The sequence below is a fragment of the Oncorhynchus tshawytscha genome, linkage group LG19, assembly GCF_018296145.1.
Source record: "Oncorhynchus tshawytscha isolate Ot180627B linkage group LG19, Otsh_v2.0, whole genome shotgun sequence".
Classification (NCBI taxonomy): domain Eukaryota; kingdom Metazoa; phylum Chordata; class Actinopteri; order Salmoniformes; family Salmonidae; genus Oncorhynchus; species Oncorhynchus tshawytscha.
In genome coordinates, this window is record NC_056447.1 from 34,189,010 (window position 1) to 34,215,394 (window position 26,385).

At 43.0% G+C, this 26,385-nt stretch overlaps 1 protein-coding gene across 2 annotated transcripts in view; it reads right to left on the bottom strand.

Moving 5' to 3' along the window:
• LOC112218674 (low-density lipoprotein receptor class A domain-containing protein 3) overlaps positions 1-26,385 on the bottom strand; it is a 135,264-nt gene that overhangs the window by 42,083 nt on the left and 66,796 nt on the right. The window contains exons 3-4 of one of the 2 annotated variants that reach the window (XM_024379688.2): positions 10,185-10,310; positions 9,207-9,338 (exon numbers count right to left, since the gene is read on the bottom strand). In XM_024379688.2, the coding sequence (XP_024235456.1) occupies positions 9,207-9,338; positions 10,185-10,310 (258 nt within the window). Of the gene's footprint in view, positions 1-9,206; positions 9,342-10,184; positions 10,311-26,385 lie in introns of both variants that reach the window. The other variant, XM_024379687.2, reaches the window with a different exon arrangement.

Below are 26,385 nucleotides of genomic sequence, written 5' to 3' on the forward strand. Positions count from 1 at the left end.
CTTGGATTAACTTGTCATTTTAAACTACTGTGCCTATTTTCTGGCCCAAACTCCCGCAGAAATCAATGTGGAATATGGAGGCTGAAAAGCCATTAAAAGCAGAGTGATGCCACCAATGGTGAATACAACCCAGGAATCTGTAATCACTGACATTCTCCATTCAGTCTATATATCAGTGTGATTGCAGGCCCTAATGGGTGCTTTACTGTGGACTCTAATGGTGAGGTGAAAATGAGTATTATGTATGTATCTGTTTATGAGCTGGTGTAAGCAGTTGGCCCGGGATCCAGGTTTCTCATGCATAATGTCTATGCAAAGCAGCAGATGCAGCCGTGAATCTCCTTTCACACTGAGGAAGGATCTATGAAATATAGAGCTGTAGATTATACTCTGTAGACAGAGTGCTTCTCTGGGACTTCAAAAGAGGCTCTCTGGAGTTTTACTGAGAGAAAAGAGAGACAGTTGTGTGTCACAAACATTTGAACCCAAGGATTCAGAAGCCAGCTACAACGGGTTCATATAGACCAATATGTAATGGCAGATGAATTGTTCTGTACCAAGCAGTTCCTGTTCAGTTTAATGATGATCTACACGCTAAAAGGCTACATTCCTTCATTGCCATTTGAGAATAACTTAGATGAGTGGCGATCACCATTCAAACACATAGGCGAAGCAATGAGAACAGATATTGTAGATTACCTCACACACACACACACACACACACACACACGCCTTAGGTTTTCCCACACTTCCAACCACCCAGAGATGATCTTTAATCAGTGATTTCCAGCAGGGCTGTTCATGTGCTGACAGGCTAGTCATGTAGCAGGCTAATGCATTATGTCAGCCTGCCTGCATGCGTCCGCTGTGTCTCTGCTTAGATGTAATTGGCTGTCTGACAGTCCTCTATGGACCTGTAGGCCACTGATTACACTGATGGGGTTGGTGGCAGGAACCGTAATGTGACCAAATACATGTTGTGACAGAACAAATCAGTTGGACGGCATTTGATTTCCAGAGGAGGCCTGCTTTTTTATGGGACCTCCTATGTGTGCACGCGCTTGCACTCATTTTTTAAATGGGGGTTTTAGTAAAGACCACAGGCAGCTCATGAGTCTTAAGTTAGGGGAAGCTTACAATTTACCCTACCGTTTCTACCGATCTGCATGCCAGTTCTGAATATTTATATATGCACATTTTTGTGGAACAGTTACATTTCAATAATTTTGTTTCTCAAAATCATTGTCACGTGGTTAATCATAAAAATCTGAAGTAAAATGATACAAATCTAAAAGTTAAAATTCAACTATGGCTAGAGCACTAGCCTCTGCTATATAGACACATTGATACACTGTGATCCATTGGCGGCTAAATAAATGATTGTCTAGAACTCAGTGATAGCCTATAGACTAATGCAGCAGTAGGCCTATAACCTCCATCACCAACTAAGTCAAATACATAGGCCTAAAGCCAACAAATAAAAAAAGTAGAAAATATACTGATGAAAGTTCTGGTTCTTTTAATCGCATTAATCTCTCTTCTCCGCCTGTCTGCCTCCCTTTCTAGCTGTCTTGACTTGAGCTATTGCTAGTGAAGTTCAACATTGTACCAAATTATCACAGGGTCTGGCCCGAAGCCGTCGCTAACAAACTCTCAACAGTGTATCAACTAGCCTATTCCGGGACCTCGAAGCTTCCTGCGCCAGTGCGCTCGGGACAAAAAGCAGTTTTTTATGAAATCATCAGATCATGATATTTTGTTCTTTCACACAGAGGCTTGGTGATTATTGAGGTCAGGAGTGTTGAAAAGATTTTTCAAACATTGAGGAACGATCTTTCACAATGGATGTTAGAAACAGATTTTGTTGACTTGTGTGAGACGAAGAACAAAATGGTGGTGTACCAGTTAAGACAATCAGAAAGAAGACATTGCCAAATGGGCACTTATGGAGGCATTCTGGAGACAGACCATATCTTCAACACCCCCCCCCCCTTCTTCTTGATGCAACATTTGAAAATTATACTCCAAACACATTATCTTCACACATATATCAGATGCTTTCACTGACAGCCGCTACTCAATCAGCTAGACCTATTGCCACGCGTAATAACCAAATTGTGGGCTTCCCAAACACACTTGTGAGTTGAAACAATCCACAGCTATTTTTAATAAAGAAGCTAATGATCATCTGTGGCCAAGTCATGCTCCCTGTTGAAGTATATTGAGTGATTTTATTTAGACAGGAGTAATTACATAATGTTGATTAAACATTAATTTACTTTAGTGTAATGTCTTCTTTCCAATTCGCAAGAGCATCAGATACATGTTCTACACATACTGAGACAGGGGGGAGCTGTTTCACTTGCTCGGATGCTTAAACTGAGATTGATGCGTCTTTCTGTCGGCGCGTGTCTTGGTCAAATAAATGATCTATATTTCAACATTTTATTTGGATGGGCTGGGCCCCCTAAGGCCCTCCCATAATATCGACCCTCGTGTGGTTACTGAAGCAGCAAAGTCCCACTAACTGCAAACCAGATGGGATGGCATATCGCTGCTGAATGCTGTAGTAGCCATGCTGGTTAAGTGTTCCTTTGAATTCTAAATAAATCACAAACATTGTCACCAGAAAAGCACCCCCACACCATCAGAACTCCTTCTCCATTCTTCATGGTGGGAACCACACTCACAGAGATCATCCGTTCACCTACTTTGTGTCTCACCAAGACACGGCGGTTGGAAAAGGACAGATTTCCACCGGTCTAATGTCCATTGCTCGTGTTTCTTGGCCCAAGCAAGTCTCTTCTTCTTATTGGTGTTCTTTAGTATTGGTTTCTTTGCAGCAATTAGACCATGAAGGCCTGATTCACGCGGTCTCCTCTGAACAGTTGATGTTGTGATGTGTCTGATACTTGAACTCTGTGAAGCATTTATTTGGGCTGCCATTTAAGAGGCTGGTAACTCTGATGAACTTATCCTCTGCAGCAGAGGTAACTCTGGGTCTTCCTTTCCTGTGGCGGTCCTCATGAGAGCCAGTTTCATCATAGAGCTTGATGGTTTTTGTGACTGCACTTGAAGAAACTTTGAAAGTTCTTGACATTTTCCAGATTGACTGACCTTAATGTCATAAAGTAATGATGGACTGTCATTTATCTTCGCTTTTTTGAGCTGTTCTTGCCATAATATGGACTTACCAAATCGGGGAATCTTCTGTATACCACCCCTACCTTGCCACAACACAACTGATTGGCTCAAACGCATTAAGAAGGAAAGAAATTCCACAAATTAACTTTAAAGAGAGGCACACTTGTTAATTGAAATGCATTCCAGGTGACTACCTCATGAAGCTGGTTGAGAGAATGCCAATAGTGTGCAAAGCTGTCATCAAGGCAAAGGGTGGCTACTACAAGAATCTCAAATATAAAATATATTTTGATTTGTTTAACACTTTCTTTACTCCATGATTCCATATGTGTTATTTCATAGTTTTTATGTCGTCACTATTATTCTACAATGTAGAAAATAGTACAAATAAAGAAAAACCCTTGAATGAGTAGGTGTGTCCAAACCTTTGACTGGTACTGTATTTGTATATGTGAGGGGGAGTGGTAAACAAAGGAAGTCACTGGAGTTCGTTCCTCTTTAAGGAATGCTGCAGGATAACCTTGAGGAGGACACTTGGTTTTGTTGTGAAGGGAATGTAAATTAATGTAAATGACATGTAAATGTGTCTGTCCATCCTCAACTATACCCTGCTCTTTAGAGATGGCTACCCTATGTAGAGTACATAGTCATTGAACACTGGTCACTTTACTAATGTTTACATACTGTTTTACCCACTTTATATGTATATACTGTATTCTAGACTTATCCTCTGTAACTACTGGTATACATAACTTTTCTATTCACCTACTGTCTATACATACCATTAACACATGTATGTGTAGATACGTATAGATGGCATTTGGATTAGTGTTACAGTGCTATTTGGGTTGTTAATTGGTTTCGTTCCGAACATCTCTTGACTTCTTTATTAAAAAAAACTTTGTTTTTTTGCATTATTTGTGTACTTGTTTGACAGTTTACTGCATTGTTAGGCGCTAATAACATAAACATTTAGCTAAACTGTGTACACGACCAATAAACTTTCATTTGACAAACATTGAATCCTTATTCAAATGCACATTGGATGCTGAAATAGGAGTAAGGTTTGGGACTGGGGACATGAAACAGAGCTTTGGCAGAAAGTGGATGTGAATGGGAGCAACAATGAAGATGTTTTCAAAGCCTTTGTGCGCTATACTCTACATGAAGTCACAAGCTTAATCCCCACTGCATTTCTGAATTCCTGGATATTTTTTGGAATGTAAATATTTTATGACAATCTCCATTTGAAAATGTTTATGTTGAAAGTCCACAGTTTACTATGAAGGAAGGTGTTGAGTATTCAAACACACACAGCGTGCCAAAACAAAAGCCTTTGATGGTGGTAATCAGACAAAGCATGCCATGTCTTCAGAAATCCACAAAGCCAGTTGAAAGCTCCCTCCCTCCCTCCCTCCCTCCCTCCCTCCCAACACACTGTGTCATTAGTCTACCTAGACAATTCAATGGCTAAACTTTCAAAAAATGTCCCTTCGTAGTAGATTTGAAATAACTTTCCCCCATTATGTGAATTAATATTACTGTTAAGACACTGTCTCCAACTTTCCATCTAACAGAGAACACTTCATCTACAGCTCTCTGCATGTCTCATACTATTTCACATTCACAAGCTTCTCATTCTGATATTAGACTGCTGAAGGTCAGGGAGTTATACTGTGTGTATTATTGCTTTAGTGTGTGTGTATGTGTTTGGTGCTTGGGCATGCTGTGTGTGTCTCTGGTCTCCAGTGTGTTTGTGTGTGTGCCTGGGACGTCTGTGCCCCCAGGCTGTTCTCCTGCTGTGACGAGGCAAAGGGGGGGGTCAAACACACACCCCGCCCCCAACCCCCTCCGACAACGTACACCCAAACACAGATTTGTGAGGAAAAAGAAACGCTGCTGTGCCGAATGGGCTTTAATGTTATTTCTGCTTCCTGAATTACAGAGCCCTCCCCTCCCTCGCTCTGCCTCGGGGCTCGACTCCAGACTACTGCTATCCCTCTCACTGTCTCTCGCTCTTACTATCCCCTCTCACTCACTTCTATCTATTCCATCCTCTTCTGGCTCCCATTTCACCCTGCCTCTCTATCTCAGCATCACTCTCTCTCTCTCTCCCTCTCCTTCTATTGATCTCAAATCCCCCTTAGCCTCTCATGCCTTTTATTCCAATTGTTTCTATTGCACTTTATTCAATTCAAGGGTCTTTATTGGCATGGGAAACATGTGTTAACATTGCCAAAGCAAGCGAGGTAGATAATATACAAAAGTGAAATAAACAATACAAATTAACAGTAAACATTACACATACAGAAAATTATTCTCTATCTTCCCATGCTCTTCCTAGATTACATCGCAATACGTTTTTATGCCAACTTTACTATACTGCCAACTTTTTTCCAACTTTTCTTTATATCTGAAAGACATTGCCGGTATCAAAGCCAAAACTTTTATTTCCAGCAAACAACGTGGTAATCATTTTGGTAATGTTCTGCCTATATTTAACAAATTACAAGTCGTATGATATGTTACGAATTGTAATTCGTACAATATGTTATGAATTTGCAATACGTATGAATTCCACATTTTTTCTGGCTAACCTTAGTTAGGTGGCTAAGGTTAGCTAGGCTAGGTGTTAGGTTTAGGGGTTAGGAGTTAGGTTAAAGGGTTAAGGTTAGGGGGAGGGTTAGTTAAAAAGTGAAGTAGTTGCAAAGTATATGAAAAGTAGCAAGTAGTTGCAAAGTTGCTAAAATACTAAAGTTGTCTGTGATGAGATTCGGCTAGACGTTGACATTTTATGCCCACCCATTCACGCGCCTTTCGTTTTTACCTTAAGTAACCTTCTGTCTTATGTAACCATACCAAACGTAACATTTCATACTCAATTGAGTGTCCTGGATTCTTGGTTTGATCATTCATGGAAATAAAATTGCTGAAAACATACAGTGCCTTGCGAAAGTATTCGGCCCCCTTGAACTTTGCGAACTTTTGCCACATTTCAGGCTTCAAACATAAAAATATAAAACTGTATTTTTTTGTGAAGAATCAACAACAAGTGGGACACAATCATGAAGTGGAACGACATTTATTGGATATTTCAAACTTTTTTAACAAATCAAAAACTGAAGAATTGGGCGTGCAAAATTATTCAGCCCCTTTACTTTCAGTGCAGCAAACTCTCTCCAGAAGTTCAGTGAGGATCTCTGAATGATCCAATGTTGACCTAAATGACTAATGATGATAAATACAATCCACCTGTGTGTAATCAAGTCTCCGTATAAATCCACCTGCACTGTGATAGTCTCAGAGGTCCGTTAAAAGCGCAGAGAGCATCATGAAGAACAAGGAACACACTAGGCAGGTCCGAGATACTGTTGTGAAGAAGTTTAAAGCCGGATTTGGATACAAAAAGATTTCCCAAGCTTTGAACATCCCAAGGAGCACTGTGCAAGCGATAATATTGAAATGGAAGGAGTATCAGACCACTGCAAATCTACCAAGACCTGGCCGTCCCTCTAAACTTTCAGCTCATACAAGGAGAAGACTGATCAGAGATGCAGCCAAGAGGCCCATGATCACTCTGGATGAACTGCAGAGATCTACAGCTGAGGTGGGAGACTCTGTCCATAGGACAACAATCAGTCGTATATTGCACAAATCTGGCCTTTATGGAAGAGTGGCAAGAAGAAAGCCATTTCTTAAAGATATCCATAAAAAGTGTTGTTTAAAGTTTGCCATAAGCCACCTGGGAGACACACCAAACATGTGGAAGAAGGTGCTCTGGTCAGATGAAACCAAAATTGAACTTTTTGGCAACAATGCAAAACGTTATGTTTGGTGTAAAAGCAACACAGCTCATCACCCTGAACACACCATCCCCACTGTCAAACATGGTGGTGGCAGCATCATGGTTTGGGCCTGCTTTTCTTCAGCAGGGACAGGGAAGATGGTTAAAATTGATGGGAAGATGGATGGAGCCAAATACAGGACCATTCTGGAAGAAAACCTGATGGAGTCTGCAAAAGACCTGAGACTGGGACGGAGATTTGTCTTCCAACAAGACAATGATCCAAAACATAAAGCAAAATCTACAATGGAATGGTTCACAAATAAACATATCCAGGTGTTAGAATTGCCAAGTCAAAGTCCAGACCTGAATCCAATCGAGAATCTGTGGAAAGAACTGAAAACTGCTGTTCACAAATGCTCTCCATCCAACCTCACTGAGCTCGAGCTGTTTTGCAAGGAGGAATGGGAAAAAATGTCAGTCTCTCGATGTGCAAAACTGATAGAGACATACCCCAAGCGACTTACAGCTGTAATCGCAGCAAAAGGTGGCGCTACAAAGTATTAACTTAAGGGGGCTGAATAATTTTGCACGCGCAATTTTTCAGTTTTTGATTTGTTAAAAAAGTTTGAAATATCCAATAAATGTCGTTCCACTTCATGATTGTGTCCCACTTGTTGTTGATTCTTCACAAAAAAATTCAGTTTTATATCTTTATGTTTGAAGCCTGAAATGTGGCAAAAGGTCGCAAAGTTCAAGGGGGCCGAATACTTTCGCAAGGCACTGTAGATGGAGAACAAGCTATCGGATGAAAAATACCGGAGCTTTGGCGCAAGTATAGCTGAGTAGCGCTAGCAAAAGTGTAAATCATAGTCCATAGATGCTGATAAGTGATTGTCCTGTGTCCCATTGTGTCATAGCTCCGCGGCTCTGACACCACCATCTGCGGGGGACGCATAGCACCTCCCCACAGCTCCCAACCAACGCGTCTCAGGTATGTATCCTCTATTCATTTGAATGTGTTGACAGTTGGAGAAATTGTTTGAGCTGTGCTAAAAATTCTAAAAAGTATGAAAGCTAACGGTCCAATATTCCACTGTTGTGCATACGTGTACACATTTTGGTAAACAGTATGATAAACCCTTAACGCCACTTGGCAAAAAATGTAATAAATGCTCCCACTTTTTATCATTTTTATTTCTATTTCTAGAAATCAATCAAATCAAAGTACCAATATAAAATTGTCCAAAATAATATTTAGATATGTAACTGTATTGACTTTTTCCCTCACCACTATTTTACATTGCTACATTGCATTGTTCGCCACTTTGTCACTTCCCCCTCCAAAAACCCATTACCCAATGAATTAATTGAAAAAAAAACATTACCCAATGAATAAATAGAAAAAAAACATTACCCAATGAATAAATAGAGAAAAAAAACATTACCCAATGAATAAATAGAAAAAAAAACATTACCCAATGAATAAATAGAAAAAAACCATAGAGGCCATCCTCTGTGGCTGTCTAACAGATGGCCTAAATCAGACTGCAGGAATGAAACAATGGAAGGATAAAACTATGAGAGCAGGCTAGATGTAATTATCAGACACGTCAGAGGCAGGTAACCCAAACAGCATTCTAACTCCATGAGATGGGGAGTGTAGAGAGGAAGAAGGGAGTGTGGGATGACTTCAGGTGGCTTAAAACAGATGTTGTGTGCCTTATCTGTCATCTGCAGCACCTCTGCTCTTATTCTCGAGAGAGGCAAAGTCAGAGGGTGGGGGGGGAATAGATTGTGTGTTTGTGTCTGTGGGTGTGTGTTATGCAGTTTAATTTCCCCCTCCTCTTCCTTAGCTCAGAGGGATAATAAACCCTGAGCTTCTCCTCTCCTCTCTGCGTGCTGCAATCTGTCTTGATGGCAGACCTCTACACGGCTACCACCTGATGGATCCTGACTCTGGCTTATATCAGGATGGCCATGGAGGTCTGGGAGATGTGTATTGAGGCACATGTGCTTGTTAACTTCCTCTGCAGGAACAACAAGCTAGCTTCTTGCTTCTGACTTAAAGTTTACAAAGTTGGCTTGGATTGCAATTGGTAGCAAAGTATTGAATCCTAGTGAGCAATATAATAATGGTATCGTATAATGGTATAATGGTGCCTTGTGACTGTGAAACCATTAGCATGTAGCCATGTTAGTGTATAGCTAGTGCATACCTAGCAGGTAGCTGGTGTGTAGCTAGCGGGTTGTTACTATGTAGTGTGTAGCTCCTTACCTGCGGTGGTGAGGCAGTGTTCCTCATCACTGTTGTCCTGACAGTTGTCCTGTCCGTTACACAGGAAACTGCGGTCCACACAGCGCCCGTTACGACACTTGAAGCGGGCCTCCAGGCACACCAGCGGGTTACCTGCTGTGAGAGGACCACAACACAGCTCAGAGGTCAGGGGATAGAGGTCAGGGGTTAGGTATGTGATAAACAAACTGTAGGCATTCTTTTGTTTCATTTTTATAACCACCAGCTCCTTAAACTGAAGAGCTGGAGAAACCTAAAAAAAAACTAGAGAAACCTCAAACCTTTAACACGGTCCAATTTATCAATTTATCAAAGAAATATGAAATGCATCGCACTGCATCGAGAGATACAGTAAAACCTTTTGATCTCAGTTTTTGATTAGATACACAAATCCAACTAGCATGAGAGACCTCAGAACACTTCTGATTCCTCTTTGCACTCTTGTGCTGCTTGGCCTTTGTTCCAAGCCTGAGCAGAATGAGGCTGAATTATCTTGTAAGAATATCCAGACAATTAGGCAGTAGAGACATAGTGGTCGGTTCTCAGAGCGCGGCGTTCGTAGCACAGAGGACGTGGAAGGAGCGCAGTTCCATTTAAATGGCTAGATTAGATGTGCATCAGCGTGGGGGCCTGCAGGCTAGGCACAGTGTCTCTGACGACTGAGAGTGATTGGCTCGTTAGAAGCTGCTCTGCCGAGATGGAGAGAAACAGGAACAGAGGGAGGGAGCCATGTGAGCCCACTCCCAAATCCACCACTTCTATATACTACAGCTAAAGCTGGCTCCCAAATGATCCAAACACTGATCATACAGTAGGTCCAGAAGACCAACCTGTGTTTTAACCACAGTGTATGTGGTTAAATAGAGAGTGGCTTCCATGACATACTGTACATTAAGGTCATGATGGGGTATTATGCCAGGGTTAGTATGGGATGGGAGGTGGTTGCTGTGGGATACTCACTGCATTTCTTCTCGTCGCTCCCGTCAGGACAGTCGCTGAAGCCATTGCAACGGAACCGCCCGATAATACAGTGTATCCCATTGGCACAGGCAAAGAACGTCGGAGCACACTTGGACTTTATCTTGGCTGTGGGGAGGAGAGGAGAGGAGTGGGGGAGAGAGCGAGGGAGAGGAGGGGGAGACGCGTCTGTTATTAGGATGATGCAGAAATGACTATGGATGGATGATGCTGCAGTTGTAAATGTCTCATAATAGAGTTGAGCTGTGGGGAAAAGAGGGAAATATGAGAAAGAAGAAAGAATGAGAAGAAGGGAAAGAAGTAGAGGGAGAGAAAGGGAAGGAAGGAGAGAGAGATGAAGAACAGGACAGTGAGAGACGGGGAGACAAGGAGTGAGAGGCGAGTGGGAGGGATAGAGGGATGTGGGTCCTACCAGACAATCACTGTATATTACAGGCTGCTGCTCACATTTCATTAGTGGCCTTAAAGGATCCTTCTTATTGACATTCTGGCAATGGTGAGTTCTAATACATAATGTTACAAATGTAGTTTTGTTATACTAAAGGTCAGTGAATTTATCAGTTCTACTTGTCCTGCAGTACTTCTTTGCACTTTCTCTATAGACCTACCCCCCTCCACCTTAAGAGCTACAGGTTGGAAACAGAATGGAAAGCAGTTAGAAAGGAGAGCAGACAGAAAGCAGACAGAGACAAAGAGAGAACAAAGTGGAGGGAAGCGTTAGTATAGATCCACCATCGATCAATCTAACGGAGGGTAGACGGAGTGAGGGCCAGATCTCAGTGGCTAGCCAGGAGATTGACGAGCCTCCACCCCTATGGGGGTGGGGGTGTGAGGGTGGAGGGGTGTGTTTAACCTCAGCAGCACCTAACTTTAGCTGCCTGCTTTAGACACATTGATCCCCTCTCTGGAGGAAAACACTGTGGAGAAAGTAGCTACACCAGGCAGAGGACAGACAGGGAGACGTGTGAGGAGAAGTCAGACCAGAAAGAACTAGGTTACTTTGGATGCTTTTCAGTCCAGAGCAGAAAATTACTTTCCAGGGCCTGGATAGGCGTTTTGAGAAGTGCATTGGATTTGCCTAGACCCAGGGAGTCTGTCCCATAGTGTGACCCAAGCCTGCTATGGCAAGATGAGTCCATCTGGGACACTCTGCCGTGCAAATCAAAGAACCTCAGCGCATTATCTAGATTAGAAATCCACTATCTGGTGGCGGGATGGGACGGGAAGGAGAAGAGAGAGAGCTAAAACCACTTATCCTTCAGAACTTTTACTTCTTAATATGTACTTTATAATTTATTCAACATTCAAAGTTTAATTCCCTCTGGAAAATGTATGCAAAACAAAAGCTTAGTAAATCAGACGGTATAGGAAGAGATCTAACCTTCTGTAGGTGGCATGGTCAACTCAGCAGTCAGTTGAGCAACCACCAGTAACCAGTTAGCCACTAGTATGTGGGCACAGACACTGCATACATAACCGGCGGCTCTAGTAAAACCCAGCATTACAAAGCAAGGCCTCAACCCTCTGAATCACTGACACAGGACAGGGGTGTAGTGAGTGGGTACACAGTATATCTCTAAGCCAGCCAACACCCAAACATCTCCCTGTGTTTTCGCCACTTTGAATAACAAAGAGAATTATTATTGGCCTGTCCATGGCTTGGCACTGCGCCATTTAAAATGCCAGGGGCACACATTTCTCCCCCTACAATCCATTGTGGTAGGCTGATTTATGAGCTCTTTCAAGCTGCAGCGATTATGTGTGGAAGAAGGAGGGGTACGCAGAGCACCCGCATACTCTCTCCTCTCCTCGATGAAATGCAATCCCTCAACACTGGAGCGTCTGGTCTGCCTGTGTGTGTGTGTGTGTGTGCACGTTTGTGTGTGTGTGTGTGTGTGTACAGCCTTTGTTTACAGCCACAGCGGAGGCCCTGAGTGCTTAAAGCCCATTCTGCATGGATGGTATATCACATTCATTAAACTCTGCGGAGAAAAAAGACATGGCTCTGAGTTGTTGTTTTTCTTCATATTTTCTCACTCTCTCTCACTTTGCTGTGGAAAACAATCAAAACAGATTGCATCTGTTTCTTACATATCATGTCTTTCTTGCATTTCTTTTGGTCCCCTAAGAAAGTGAAAAATCGAGGGAAGATTGGTTTGTGGCTACATGGATCTGAAGTCTCAATCCACTTCTTTTGTCTGCTCCTTTCCTTCATCATCTACTCATACGAAGGACAGGAGACGAGGATGCACCCCTGGAAAGGGGCCCCTTTCCTTTTCCCCTTTATCCCAGACCCGGGTTGCATCCTCGTCAGTAGTCCAACTAAATGTATTCAACTGAAATGTGTCTTCCACATTTAACCCAAGCCTTAATCAACATCCACGTCTTTGGCTTCCAGGGAAACCTTCCGGTTACTGGCCCAATGCTCTTCCTCCCCTTGCCCTGTCATGGCTACCTTTCCTCCTTCTCCCCCAGAAACCCAGTAGCACCAGTATGGATACCCACTGTCTGATCCAAGCTTATATTGTCAGAATTAGTTTTTAAAAATTGCATTAATGGTAATTTCAAGGCAGTTGCACAGAAACTGGATTGGTGGGGGTGTGTGGGTGGAGGGGTGTGGAAGGGGGAAGTTAATGTGCTTATAGCTGCATTCACATCTCATTGGGGTCACCTCGTCCTTCACAGGCAGAGCAGAGCACAGCTCTCAGGACAAAAAAAACAATCAAAGTTAATTAGAGAAGCTACATAGTTTTGGGTAAAAGAGGGGGAGCGGAGAGAGGAGAGGCTTTACGAAACAAAAATCAGACCCTGTAATTAAATGTCTCTGGTTTATTCCTCTGTGAAGGTGTTCTCTTTGTTTTTGTTGCCCGGAATCCCTTGCTCTCCACCTCTCTAAATTTAAGTACTTTCTTGTTTCTTTTCCAGAGCATTGTCCTTCAACCTCCCCCACTCTCTCCCCCCACTCTTCCACCACTCCTATCACGCGCTCCCTCTTAGTTGAACTTCTCTAATTCTGGGCCAAGTTTTCCCCCTTCTCCTCTGAGCCTAAATAGAGGTTGTTTACAAAAAACAGCCCCAGTTTTTTTTGTATGGCTTCCAAAGTCAGTGGGGGTGTTCAGCTCAGCTGTACAAAATAAAACGAATGCGCCTGCAGTCAAGTAAGGCCAATACCAGCAGGAAAATAAAATTGAAGCTTATTTACTGCATTTCTACGCAATTTAAAAACTCAAAAATGACATTTCGAGAACAGCAAAAAATAAGCTAAATTTACTTCAGACGTTATTACCTTGTTGCTGTAGCTTCATTTACAGTGCATTCAGAAAGTATTCAGGCCCCTTGACTTTTTCCACATGGTGTTATGTTACAGCCTTATTATGGGGTATTGTGTGTAGATTGAGGGCAAACATCTATTTAATGCATTTTAGAATAAGGCTGTAACATAACAACATATGGAAAAAGTCAAGGGGCATGAATGCACTGCAAATGAAGCTACAGCAACAAGGTAATAACGTCTGAAGTAAATTTAGCTTATTTTTTGCTGTTCTCGAAATGTCATATATATATATATATACACAACAGAAATACTTTATTTACATAGGTATTCAGACCCTTTGCTATGAGACTCGAAATTGAACTCAGGTGCATCCTGTTTCCATTGATCATCCTTGAGATGTTTCTACAACTTGATTGGAGTCCACCTGTGGTAAAAACACTGCTATGCACTAGCTACATAAGCACTGTGATTAAAACTCTAGCTTAGTTTCATGTCAAATCAAACAGCAGTTACAGTACCTAGCCCAAGTCACCTACACAGGGGTGGGGAAACTCCAGTCCTCGATTGGTGTCACACTTTTTCGCCATCCCCAGCAAACACAGCTGATTAATCAATTTGCATTGTAAACTGAAGATCATAATTATGTGATTATTGGAGTCAGGTGTGTTAGCTGGGGCAAAAAAGGCACTCGAGGACTGGAATAACAGCCATCTTTACCTGCCAAATGATGCTGCTGGCGCAAAGGCACACACCCACACACCCACACTTGATGGGTGAGTGCTTTTCCTTTCAAATCCTTCCTAAACCTTACACTAGAGAACATTCTTAATTGCAAATATGTTTGCCATAAAAGCATCTAAGAAGCGAAGAGCATGATAGTTTTAGCTTTAATGAAATACTTTAGATTTTTTCCTAACAGCATCCCTCCAACCTTCTCCTCTCCTTCCGCAGCCAATACTTTCCCTCTTTATTTTCTTTCCCCCTCAGCCCCTCCTTCCTTCCTTCTCTCCCTCGCTCCATAAGAAAATAAGTCTCTGAGCACAGGTGGACCAGGTCGTGATGAGCATGCATGAGCGAGAGTGAGGAGTGACATGGAGCGGAGGGGAATAAAATAAGATGGAGAGAGAGATAGAGAGAGAGAGAGAGAGAGAGAGAGAGAGAGAAAAGAGAGGAGAGAGAGAGAAAAGAGAGGAGAGAGAGAGAGAGAGAGAGAGAGAGAGAGAGAGAGGAAAAGGCTGAGGAGTTGAAAGGATATTCTCTGACCTTGCCTGTGCGTTTGTGTGGGAAGGAAAATCGATGGGTAATGGAGTCTGGGTGAAAGCAAGGAGGGCACACAGAGACAGAGGCAGTCTGCTAGGAGGTTGGGAGATCAAACTAATCAATCTGGCTCCTTCAGAGTCCTGGCCCAGTCTGACGCTGTACAATGCAATAAACATCTGAGGGAGAACAATGTACAGTAGGTTGGCACTAAAGAGCAGCCTTCGGCCTTGCTCTCTCTTGGCCCTGAAACGTTAATGGAACTTTTCGATCACGCCCAGGCCAGCAACGTTCAGGCGATATTACCAACATGTGTAGAAGGGGAGCAGTGACTCCTGGACACTGTATGTCTTTGCAATGATTTTAAATCAGTCTACGTCATAAACTGTCAAGGCACTATGTGCAACCTTCTGTCAAGAAAAGTGTGTGCTATATCAAATATGTGGCGCTGAAGGAGATGGCTGCTGTTTTACAATCCCGTAACCAATTGTGCTATTGTGTTTGTTTTGTTGCGTTATTTGTAACTTATTTTGTACATAATGTTTCTGCCACCGTGTCTTATGACCGAAAAGAGCTTATTGATATCAGGGCAGCGATTACTCACCCCATACTGGAGACATTCTTCTTCCTCAACAAGTCGGGCGGGAAGGATTTACTCCAGACACGTGACAAGGCCCTCATCCCTGTCATTCGCAGGAAGAAAAGATGGAGGTATCGTGGACGACGGTCTGGGTGCCTTGTAAGGATCCGTTGCCAAGAGGGTAATGTACCTTTTCCATCTTTCCTATTAGCCAACGTACAATCAATCAATCAATCAATAATAAAATCAATGAACTATGAACTATGAGCAAGTGGTCAGATGAAGCAGATGCTAAGCTACAGGACTGTTTTGCAAGCACAGATTGGAATATGTTCCAGGATTCTTCCAATGGCATTGAGGACTACACCACATCTGTCGCTGGCTTCATCAATAAGCGCATCGATGACGTCATCCCCACAGTGACCGTACGTACATACGCCAACCAGAAGCCAATGATTACATGCAACATCCACACTGAGCTAAAAGGTAGAGCTGCCGCTTTCCAGGAGAGGGACTCTAATCCAGAAGCTTATAAGAAATCCTGCTAGGCCCTCCGATGAACCATCAAACAGGCAAAGCATCAATACAAGGCTAAGATTGAATCATACTACACCGGCTACGACACTCGTCGGATGTGGCAGGGCTTGCAAACTATTATAGACTACAACGGGAAGCACAGCCACAAGCTACCCAGTGACACAAACCTACCAGTCAAGCTAAATTACTTATATGCTCACTTCAAGGTAAGTAGCACTGAAACATGTATGAGTGCACCAGCTGTTCCAGACGACTGTGTGATCACGCTGTCCATAGCTTTTAAATAGGTCAACATTCACAAGGTTGCAGGGCCAGACAGATTACCAGGACGTGTACTCCGAGCATGCGCTGACCAACTGGCAAGTGTCTTCACTGACATTTTCAAACGGTCCCTGATTGAGTCTGTAATGCCAACATGTTTCAAGCCGACCACCATAGTCCCTGTGTCCAAGAACACTAAGGTAACCTGCCTAAATGACTACCGACCCGTAGCACTGTCGTCTGTAGCCATAAAGTGCTCTGAAAGGCTGGTCATGGCTCACATCAACACCATTATCCCAGAAACCATAGAACAACTCCAATTTGCATACCACCCCAACAGATCCACAGATGAGGCCATCTCTATTGCACTCAACACTGCTCTTTATCACCTGGACAAAGGAACACCTATGTGAGAATGCTATTCATTGACTACAGCTCAGTGTTCAACACCATAGTGCCCTCAAAGCTCATCAGTAAGCTATGGACCCTGGGACTAAACACCTCCCTCTGCAACTGGATCCTGGACTTCCTGACGGGCTGCCCCCAGGTGGTAAGGATAGGTAACAACACATCCACCACGCTGATCCCCAACACGTGGGCCCCTCAGGGGTGCGTGCTCAGTCCCCTCCTGCACTCCCTCACTCCCTCTGTTCACTCATGACTGCATGGCCAGGCACCATCATCTAGTTTTCTGATGACACAACAGTGGTAAACCTGATCACTGACAATGATGAGACAGCCTATAGGGAGGAGGTCAGAGACCTGGTTGTGTGGTGCCAGGACAACAACCTCTCCCTCAATGTGATCAAGACAAAGGAGATGATTGTGGACTACAGGAAAAGGAGGACCGAGCATGCCGCCATTATCATCTACGGGGCTGCAGTGGAGCAGGTTGGGAGCTTCAAGGTTCTTGGTGTCCACATCACCAACAAACTATCATGGTCCAAACACACTAACATGCTGACCAGACCGGACACGTCGCATGCCCGAGCATCGCAAAATACATTTATAAATCCATGTTATTCAATTACTGCACCCACACTGCTCTAAAATAGAACACCTTTCTATTTCTAACGCAGATCACACTGCAAGTCCTGCCTCTCCCATCTCCTCATTGGTTATACCCACGTGGGTGATTGAAAGACAAAATGTTTTGCCGGTTGTCGTGGTAATACTATGAAAGTGTAGATGCCAATCACCATATACAGTGGGGCAAAAAAGTATTTAGTCAGACACCAATTGTGCACTTAAAAAGATGAGAGAGGCCTGTAATTTCCATCATAGGTACACTTCAACTATGACAGACAAAATGAGAGAACAAAAATCCAGAAAATCACATTGTAGGATTTTTAATGAATTTATTTGCAAATTATGGTGGAAAATAAGTATGCGTGGACCCGCATTTCGACCTGTCCCCAAATTAATGTCATTGGTCCAGAGTTTGTTTTGATATTTTAACCTGCGTGTCGTGATCGCAGACTCCAGCCACCCTAGTCATAGACTGTTCTCTCTGCTATCGCACGGCAAGCGCCAAGTCTAGGTCCAAAAGGATTCTTAACAGCTCCTACCCCCAAGCCATAAGACTCCTGAACAGCTAATCAAATGGCTACCCAGACCCCTCTTTTATGCTGCTGCTACTCTCTGTTTATAATCTATGCATAGTCACATTAACTCTACCTACATGTACATATTACCTCAACTAACCAGTGCCCCCGCACATCAACTCTGTACCGGTACCTCTGCTGTTTAATTATTTGTTACTTTCATTTTATATTTTTTTACTCAACATTTATTTGTTGTTTCTTGTAAATATTTCTTGTAAATATGCATTTCACTGTAAGGTTTACACCTGTTGTATTCAGCGGATGTGACAAATTTGATTTGATGAAAAAATGTTGAATGCATATTCCTTTAGAAAGCTGGCTGTGACTGGCACAGCGGTCTAAGGCAATGTATCTCAGTGCGAGAGGCGTCACTATAGTACGTGGTTCAAATCCAGGCTGTATCAAATCCGGCCGCCGTGATTGGGAGTCCCATAGGGCAGCGCACAATCAGCCCAGCATCGTCCGGATATCCCTCTGGGAAAGGCCTTCCCCTCTGGGATTTACTGATGGCCACTCATTTTTTACACCTCCTACTTTTTCTGCCTCTATATATTCTCATCTCCTCCTCTTTCTCACTCTGTCCTTTGTATGTATATCTCTACGTCCTCTCTTCTTCTCTCACCATCCTCCTTCTCTCCCACCTCTCGGTGCCCCCTTCATTAAGGCTGGGGGTTAATCTCAACTATAAGGGCCAGGTCCAGTAAGCCCAGTCACCCCCTTATCTCATCTCTTCTTGCAACCCAGGCAATACATAAAACACACATACAGTACCAGTGAAAGTTTGGACAACTCATTCCAGGGTTTTTATTTATTTAGACTATTTTCTACATTGTTGAATAATACATTGTTGAATAAGACATCAAAACTATGAAATAACACATATGGAATCATGTAGTAACCAAAAAAGTGCTAAACAAATCTACATATTTGATATTTGAGATTCTTCCAAGTAGCCACCCTTTGCCTTGATGACAGCTTTGTACATTCTTGGCATTCTCTCAACCAGCTTCAGGCAGTAGTCATCTGTAATGCATTTCAATTAACAGGTGTGCCTTATTTGGTAAAAGACCAAGTCCATATTATAGCAAGAACAGCACAAATAAGCAAAGAGAAATGACAGTCCATCAGTACTTTAAGACATGAAGGTCAGTCAATCTATAAAATTTAAAGCACTATGATGAAATTGGCTCTCATGAGGACCGCCACAGGAAACGAAGACCCAGAGTTACCTCTGCTGCAGAGGATAAGTTCATTAGAATTACCAGCCTCAGAAATTGCAGGCCAAATAAATGCTTCAGAGTTCAAGTAACAGACAAATCTTAACATCAACTGTTCAGAGGAGACTCCGCGAATCAGGCCTTCATGGTCAAATTTCTGCAAAGAAACCACTACTAAAGAATACCAATAAGAAGAGACTTGTTTGGGCCAAGAAACACGAGCAATGAACATTAGACCGGTGGATATCTGTCCTTTGGTCTGATGAGTCCAAATTTGAGATTCAGTGTAGGTGAATGGATGATTTCCGCATGTGTGGTTCCCACCGTGAAGCATGGAGGAGGTGTGATGGTGTGGGGGTGCTTTGCTGGTGACACTGTTGAGGATTTATTTAGAATTCAAGGCACACTTAACCAGCATGGCTACCACATCATTCTGCAGCGATATGCCATCCCATCTGGTTTGCGCTTCATTTGTTTTTCAACAGGACAATGACCCAACACACTTCCAAGCTGTGAAAGGGCAACTTGACCATGAAGGAGAGTTATGGTGTGCTGCATCAGATGACCTGGCGTCCACAATCACCCAACCGCAACCCAATTGAGATAGTTTGGTATGAATTGGACCGCAGAGTAAAGGAAAAGTAGCCAACAAGTCTTCAGCCTATGTGGGAACTCCTTCAATACCGTTGGAAAAGCATTCCAGGGGAAGCTGGTTGAGAGAGTTTACAGTCTAACCAGGCACCTAGGTATTTGTAGTTGTCCACATATTCTAAGTCAGAACCGTCTAGAGTAGTGATGTTGGACGGGTGGGCAGGTGCAGGCAGTGATCGGTTGAAGAGCATGCATTTAGTTTTACTTGCATTTAAGAGCAATTGGAGGCCACGGAAGGAGAGTTGAATGGCATTGAAGCTCGTCTGGAGGGTTGTTAACACAGTGTCCAAAGAAGGGCCAGAAGTATACAGAATGGTGTCGTCTGCGTAGAGGTGGATCAGAGACTCACCAGCAGCAAGAGCGACATCATTGATGTATACAGAGAAGAGAGTCGGTCCAAGAATTGAAACCTATAGCACCCCCATAGAGACTGCCAGAGGCCCGGACAACAGGCCCTCCGATTTGACACACTGAACTCTATCAGAGAAATAGTTGGGGAACCAGGCGAGGCAATCATTTGAGAAACCAAGGCTATCCAGCTAAAATGTGGTTGTAACGTTAATAATTTGCTTGTTATTCTATTGAATACCTCTAGGCAGATGCCCCAGGGAAAGAGTGGTCCACACACATTTAATGACACTTTTAAATGTTAGGGCAACTAGTAAAACCTTTTCTCAAGAATGACCTCATTACTGAGCGCAAAGTTGATTGCATGTTTCTCACTGAAACATGGCTGCCTTCAGACTGTAGTGTGGCTCTTACTGAAGCCTCCCCCGTGCACTACAGCTTTTCATACTCTCAGAAAAGGGAAAAGGTTGGGGGGACAGCCTCTATTTTTAATAATACTCTCAGCTGTAAGGACATTTCATTTGGCAACTTTGGGTCTTTTGAGCATCATGCTACACTGTTTAAATGTCAGCTGATCATAACCCTGTATAGGCCACCAAAGCACTGCCCCAGTTTCTTTACTGATTTCTGTGAACTATTGTCTATTGTCCTTGAGAACTATTATAAAGTCATTGTGTTGGGTGATTTCAACATTCATGTTGACAATGTTTTTTCTGAATGTTTTGAGCTCTATGGACTTTATCCAACATGTTACTGGGACCACCCATAACTGCAGCCATACTATAGACCTGGTTATTACCAAGAGGATTTCTATTGACATAACCTCTATTGTTGATGTTGCTGTATCTGACCACCACTGTGTATTTTACTACCTAGCACAGGGTAATACTGAATGCATTATTAAAAAACACTAGCTTACTTCTGAAGTTGCTACAGATTTTATTGAGTGTATGAACAATACTCCATTCTGCCTTCCTCTTGTGATGATTTAGTTAATAACTTTAAAAGCAAATTAAGGGCAACAATTGATGCCATAGCTCCAGTAAAGTTGAAAAAGGTGACATCCAAATGGAGAGCCCCTTGGATGAGTGAGGAAACTAATACAATAAAGATAAATTGCAGAGTGGAAGCAGAGAAAGTCAAAGTTGCAGGTCCATTATGACATTCTGAGAGAGCAACTTGGCATATATAACAAGGCAATTAGAAATACCAGACGGGCTCATTTTTCTAACTTGATCACTAATAATCAGAATAATTAGAGTGCTCTTCTCAACCATTGATGGCCTGATAATTCTTACCTCCACAAACGTATGTCAACTGTCCTCCACATCTAAATGTGATGGGTTTGCGACATATTTCAGAGATCAAATCAAATTTTATTTGTCACATACACATGGTTAGCAGATGTTAATGCGAGTGTAGCGAAATGCTTGTGCTTCTAGTTCCGAAAATGCAGTAATAACCGACGAGTAATCTAACCTAACAATTTCACAACTACCTTATACACACAAGTGCAAAGGGATGAAGAATATGTACATAAAGATATATGAATGAGTGATGGTACAGAACGGCATATGCAAGATGCAGTAGATGGTATCGAGTACAGTATATACATATGAGATGAGTAATGTAGGGTAACATATAAAAGTGGCTAGTGATGCATGTATTACATAAAGATGACAAGATGCAGTAGATGGTATATAGAGTACAGTATATACATATGAGATGAGAAATGTAGGGTATGTAAACATTATATGAAGTGGCACTGTTTAAAGTGGCTAGTGATACATTTTTTACATCCATTTTTCCATTATTAAAATGGCTGGAGTTGAGTCACTATGTTGGCAGCAGCCACTCAATGTTAGTGGTGGCTGTTTAACATTCTGATGGCCTTGAGATAGAAGCTGTTTTTCAGTCTCTCAGTCCCTGCTTTGATGCACCTGTACTGACCTCGCCTTATGGATGATAGCGGGGTGAACAGGCAGTGGCTCGGGTGGTTGTTGTCCTTGATGATCTTTATGGCCTTCCTGTGACATCGGGTGGTGTAGGTGTCCTGGAGGGCAGGTAGTTTGCCCCTGGTGATGCGTTGTGCAGAGACCTCACTACCCTCTGGAGAGCCTTACGGTTGTGGGCGGAGCAGTTGCCGTACCAGGCGGTGATACAGCCCGCCAGGATGCTCTCGACTGTGCATCTGTAAAAGTTTGTGAGTGCTTTTGGTGACAAGCCAAATTTATTCAGCCTCCTGAGGTTGAAGAGGCACTGCTGTGCCTTCTTCACCACGCTGTCTGTGTGGGTGGACAAATTCAGTTTGTCTGTGATGTGTACGCTGAGGAACTTAAAACTTACTACCCTATCCACTACTGTCCCGTCGATGTGGATAGGGGGGTGCTCTTGGTAGATAATGCGGTCGACATTTGATTGTGAGGAATTCTAAGTCAGGTGAACTGAAGGACTTGAGTTCCTGTATGTTGTTATGATCACACCACGTCTCGTTAATCATGAGGCAGACCCCCCCCCGCCCCTCTTCTTACCAGAAATATGCTTGTTTCTGTCGGCGCGATGTGTGAAGAAACCAGCTGGCTGTACCGACTCCGATAGCGTGTCTCGAGTGAGCCATGTTTCTGTGAAGCAAAGAACGTTCCAGTCTCTTATGTCTCTCTGGAATGCTACCCTTGCTCGGATTTCATCAACCTTGTTGTCAAGAGACTGGACATTGGCGAGTGGTATGCTCGGGAGCAGTGCGCGATGTGTCCGTCTCCGGAGCCTGACCAGAAGACCGCTTCGTCTGCCCTTTTACGGCATCGTTGTTTTGGTCCGCCGGCTGGGATCCGATCCATTGTTCCTGGTTGTAATGCTGGTGAGTTGATGTTGCTCCTATATCCAGTAGTTCCTCCCGACTGTATGTAATAAAACCTAAGATTACCTGGGGTACCAATGTAAGAAATAACATGTCGAAAAAACAAAATACTGCATAGTTTCCTAGGAACGCGAAGCGAGGTGGCCATCTCTGTCGGCGCCAGAGGATAATTTTTCTATAACAAACATTAGGCTGGGTATCAGTCAAGCAAGACCTGATGAGAAGTTAGATGATATGTGCCCTAGCCTACCACCCAAAGGCACTATGAATTTATTTTCCCTGGTTGACACAGACATGCTCAGGAAAGTGATATCACAACTTAAGCCTTCTACCTGCCTTCTTGATCCTATCCCCACCACCTTCTTCAAAACAGTTTTAATTCCATATCTGAAGAAATGCAAGCTATTGCTAATCACTCCTTGTTCACAGGCACTTTCCCCTCTGCACTAAAAACTGCTATGGTGAAACCCCTTCTGTAGAAAAGTAATCTAGATTCTTCAGCTCTCAGCAATTTTCGGCCAATCTCCAACCTTACATTTTTAAGCAAAATACTGGAGAAATTCGGGCCCACCACAGCACAGTCTTAGTTAAAGTGGTATATAATCTTAGAGCCAACATGGATGCCAAACAGCCCTCTGTCCTTGTATTTTGGGATTTAAGTGCTGCATTCAACACTGTTCACCATGATGTCCTTCTGGACAGACTGCAGAGGTGTGTTGGCCTCTCAGGTCCAGTTCTAAATTGGTTTAGGACCTATTTAACCGGTCAATAGTTTTTTGTCACTCTTGATGAACATAACTCAGAGAAAATACATATCACATGTGGCATTCCACAAAGTTTGATTTTGGGTCCGGTACTAATCAGTTTATATATGTTACTCCTTGGCAACGTTATCAGAAAGCACAGCATTGATTTTGACTGCTACGCAGACAATACTTTTCTGTGTCACCGGAGGATTTTAGTTCCATGAATAAATTATTAAACTGTATTAGTGATTTAAATACTTGGATGGCTGACAACTTCCTCCAGCTAAATCAAGACAAGACCGAGGTAGTAATTGTTGGAGCCAAAGCAGAGAGAGAATCTGACCAGTCAAGTTCTTCCACACCAATCTCGACAAACCATTTCTGTATGGACCTCGCTTTGTGCACAGGGGCATTGTAACATGCTGACTAGACCGTGCGTCCGCATGCGTCATCGCTCGCATGTTGATTTGGCCTCCCAACCAGACGCGATAGGGACACACAGATTGAAATGTCAAAACAAACTCAGAACCAAGTATATTAATTTGGGGACAGGTCGAAAAGCATTAAACATTTATGGCAATTTAAATAGCTTGCTTGCTGTTGCTAGCTAACTTGTCCTGGGATATAAACATTGGGTTGTTCTTTTACCTGACATGCACAAGGTCCTCTACTCCGACAATTAATCTACAGATAAATGGCTAAAGGTTTGTTTTCCAGTAATCTCTCCTCCTTCAGGCTTCTTCTTCGGACTTTAGTTGGCAACCAACTTTAAGGTGCATTACCACAACCAACTGGACTGGAGTGTGGACCTCAGTTCATCTTTCAATCACCCACGTGGGTATATGCTCCTAAAAACCAATGAGGATATGGCACTTGGGTATATGCTCCTAAAAATTAATCATGGGAGAGAAATAACTTGCAGCGCGTTGAGTGCCTGGCTACGCAGACGCTCATTGACGAGCGCATCAGTGTGGATGCAATGATTGAATAACATGTATGTGCACATTTATTTTGCAACACGAGCGGTGTGGTCAGCATGCAATGCTGAAACAGGAAAGGGCCTTCCCCAAATTGATGCCACAAAGTTGGAAGCACAGAATCGTCAACAATGTAATTGTATGCTGTAGCATTAAGATTTCTCTTCACCAAATCTAAGGGGCCTAGCCCGAAAAATAGCCACAGACCATTATTCCTCCACCAAACTTTAAAGTTGGCACTATGAATTGGGGCAGGTAGAGTTCTCCTAGCATCCGACAAACCCAGATTTGTCTGTCGGACTGCCAGGTGGTGAAGGGTGATTCATTACTCCAGAGAGAGAATCTGGCCATTCCTTTTAATCCACGAGCAAAAAGGTAAAACACCTGGTAAAAAACCTAGGTGTTTTTAAGATTCTGAACTCAATGTCGAATCACACATTAGGAATGTGACCAAAACAGCTTTTTACCACCTGAGGAACATTGCCATGGTGTAGTAATTTCTATTTCAGGCTGATACAGCGAGACTCAATGCTTTTGTTAAAAGCAGGCTTGACTACTGTAATGCTCTCCTGTATGGTCTACCCAAGAAAGCCATTGGTCAATTGAAAAACATACAGAATGCTGCTGCACGGATACTGACCAAGGTCAGATGGAGAGCACACATTACACTGGTTTTAAAGTCTCTGCACTGGCTGCCTGTGAGTTTTATAATTCATTGCGTTTAAGATATGTTATTAAATCAATACGCAATTGTTCACCTCAATACATGTCAAGTCCCTCAGGTCCTCTGGCAAAGGCCTTTAACAATCCCAACGCCTAGGACCAAGAGGCATGGAGAGGCAGCCTTTAGTTACTATGGCCCCAGCCTCTGGAACAGGCTGACAGAGAACCCGAGGGGGGCAGAAACACCTTTTTCACTTTCCTTTAGGGTGCTTTTTAGTTTTTGTTATTCTTTAGTTTTCATCCTCTTATGTTTGTTGTGTAGTAAATATCTCAGTTTTTTTCTTTGTTTTTATGTTTTTTCCTGTAATGCACATTGTGTTGCATTCCATGTCTGAAATGTGCTGTATAAATAAAGCTTGATTATGTAAGTTTAAACATTGTCAGTGTATGCATATGGGTCTCAGTGTGTACAAATCAGTCATTTGCAAGTCCAGTTCAGCCAGCGCTCCAGCCCATTCATTCCCCCTCAGCAACATCATTTCCAAAAACAAATTCTCATTAATGGGACATGGGGGAGATCCCATTGAATATGACCTTTACTTCCAGCTCTGCATGAAAAACCCAATTTGTGTGAAGTCCGCCCACATCAGTGCTAACCGCTGGCTAAGTAGCCCTGTCTCTGGGGGGTTAGGAGAGAGAACCAGATAAATGATTCCCATCCACAAGACAGAGGCAGAGCAGATAGCTGAAAGGTTACTGCACTGCCTGGTACAATGTTCTGGTACAACACAGCTGCCATGGCCTCACTTACAAGGGTGATACATGGTAGTAGATGAGGTGAGTTCCTAACGTTCTACCTTTACTATGTAAAGCACTTAGAGCACCTGGGAAATAGGCTACATCCACATAAAATAGTGATTACTATTCAGGACACAGAGGAAGGGCAGCTAGATAGCTGAAGGCTAATGGAATAATAGGCTAGTCCAGGCTTTAACATCTACAGTAGACATACTGTAGATATGGACTCACAACTGGAGATCTGAAAATGTAAACTGGCAAACATACTATCAAACTAGTTGCAGCTCATCTGACAAGTGACACATAAATGTCCTGTTGCTGCTGCTGCGATGGCAGTAGGAAGCAAGGTTAACACTAATGGTAGTACTGATAATAGGTGTTGCCATGCATACAGGTAAGCAAGCAGCCAGACA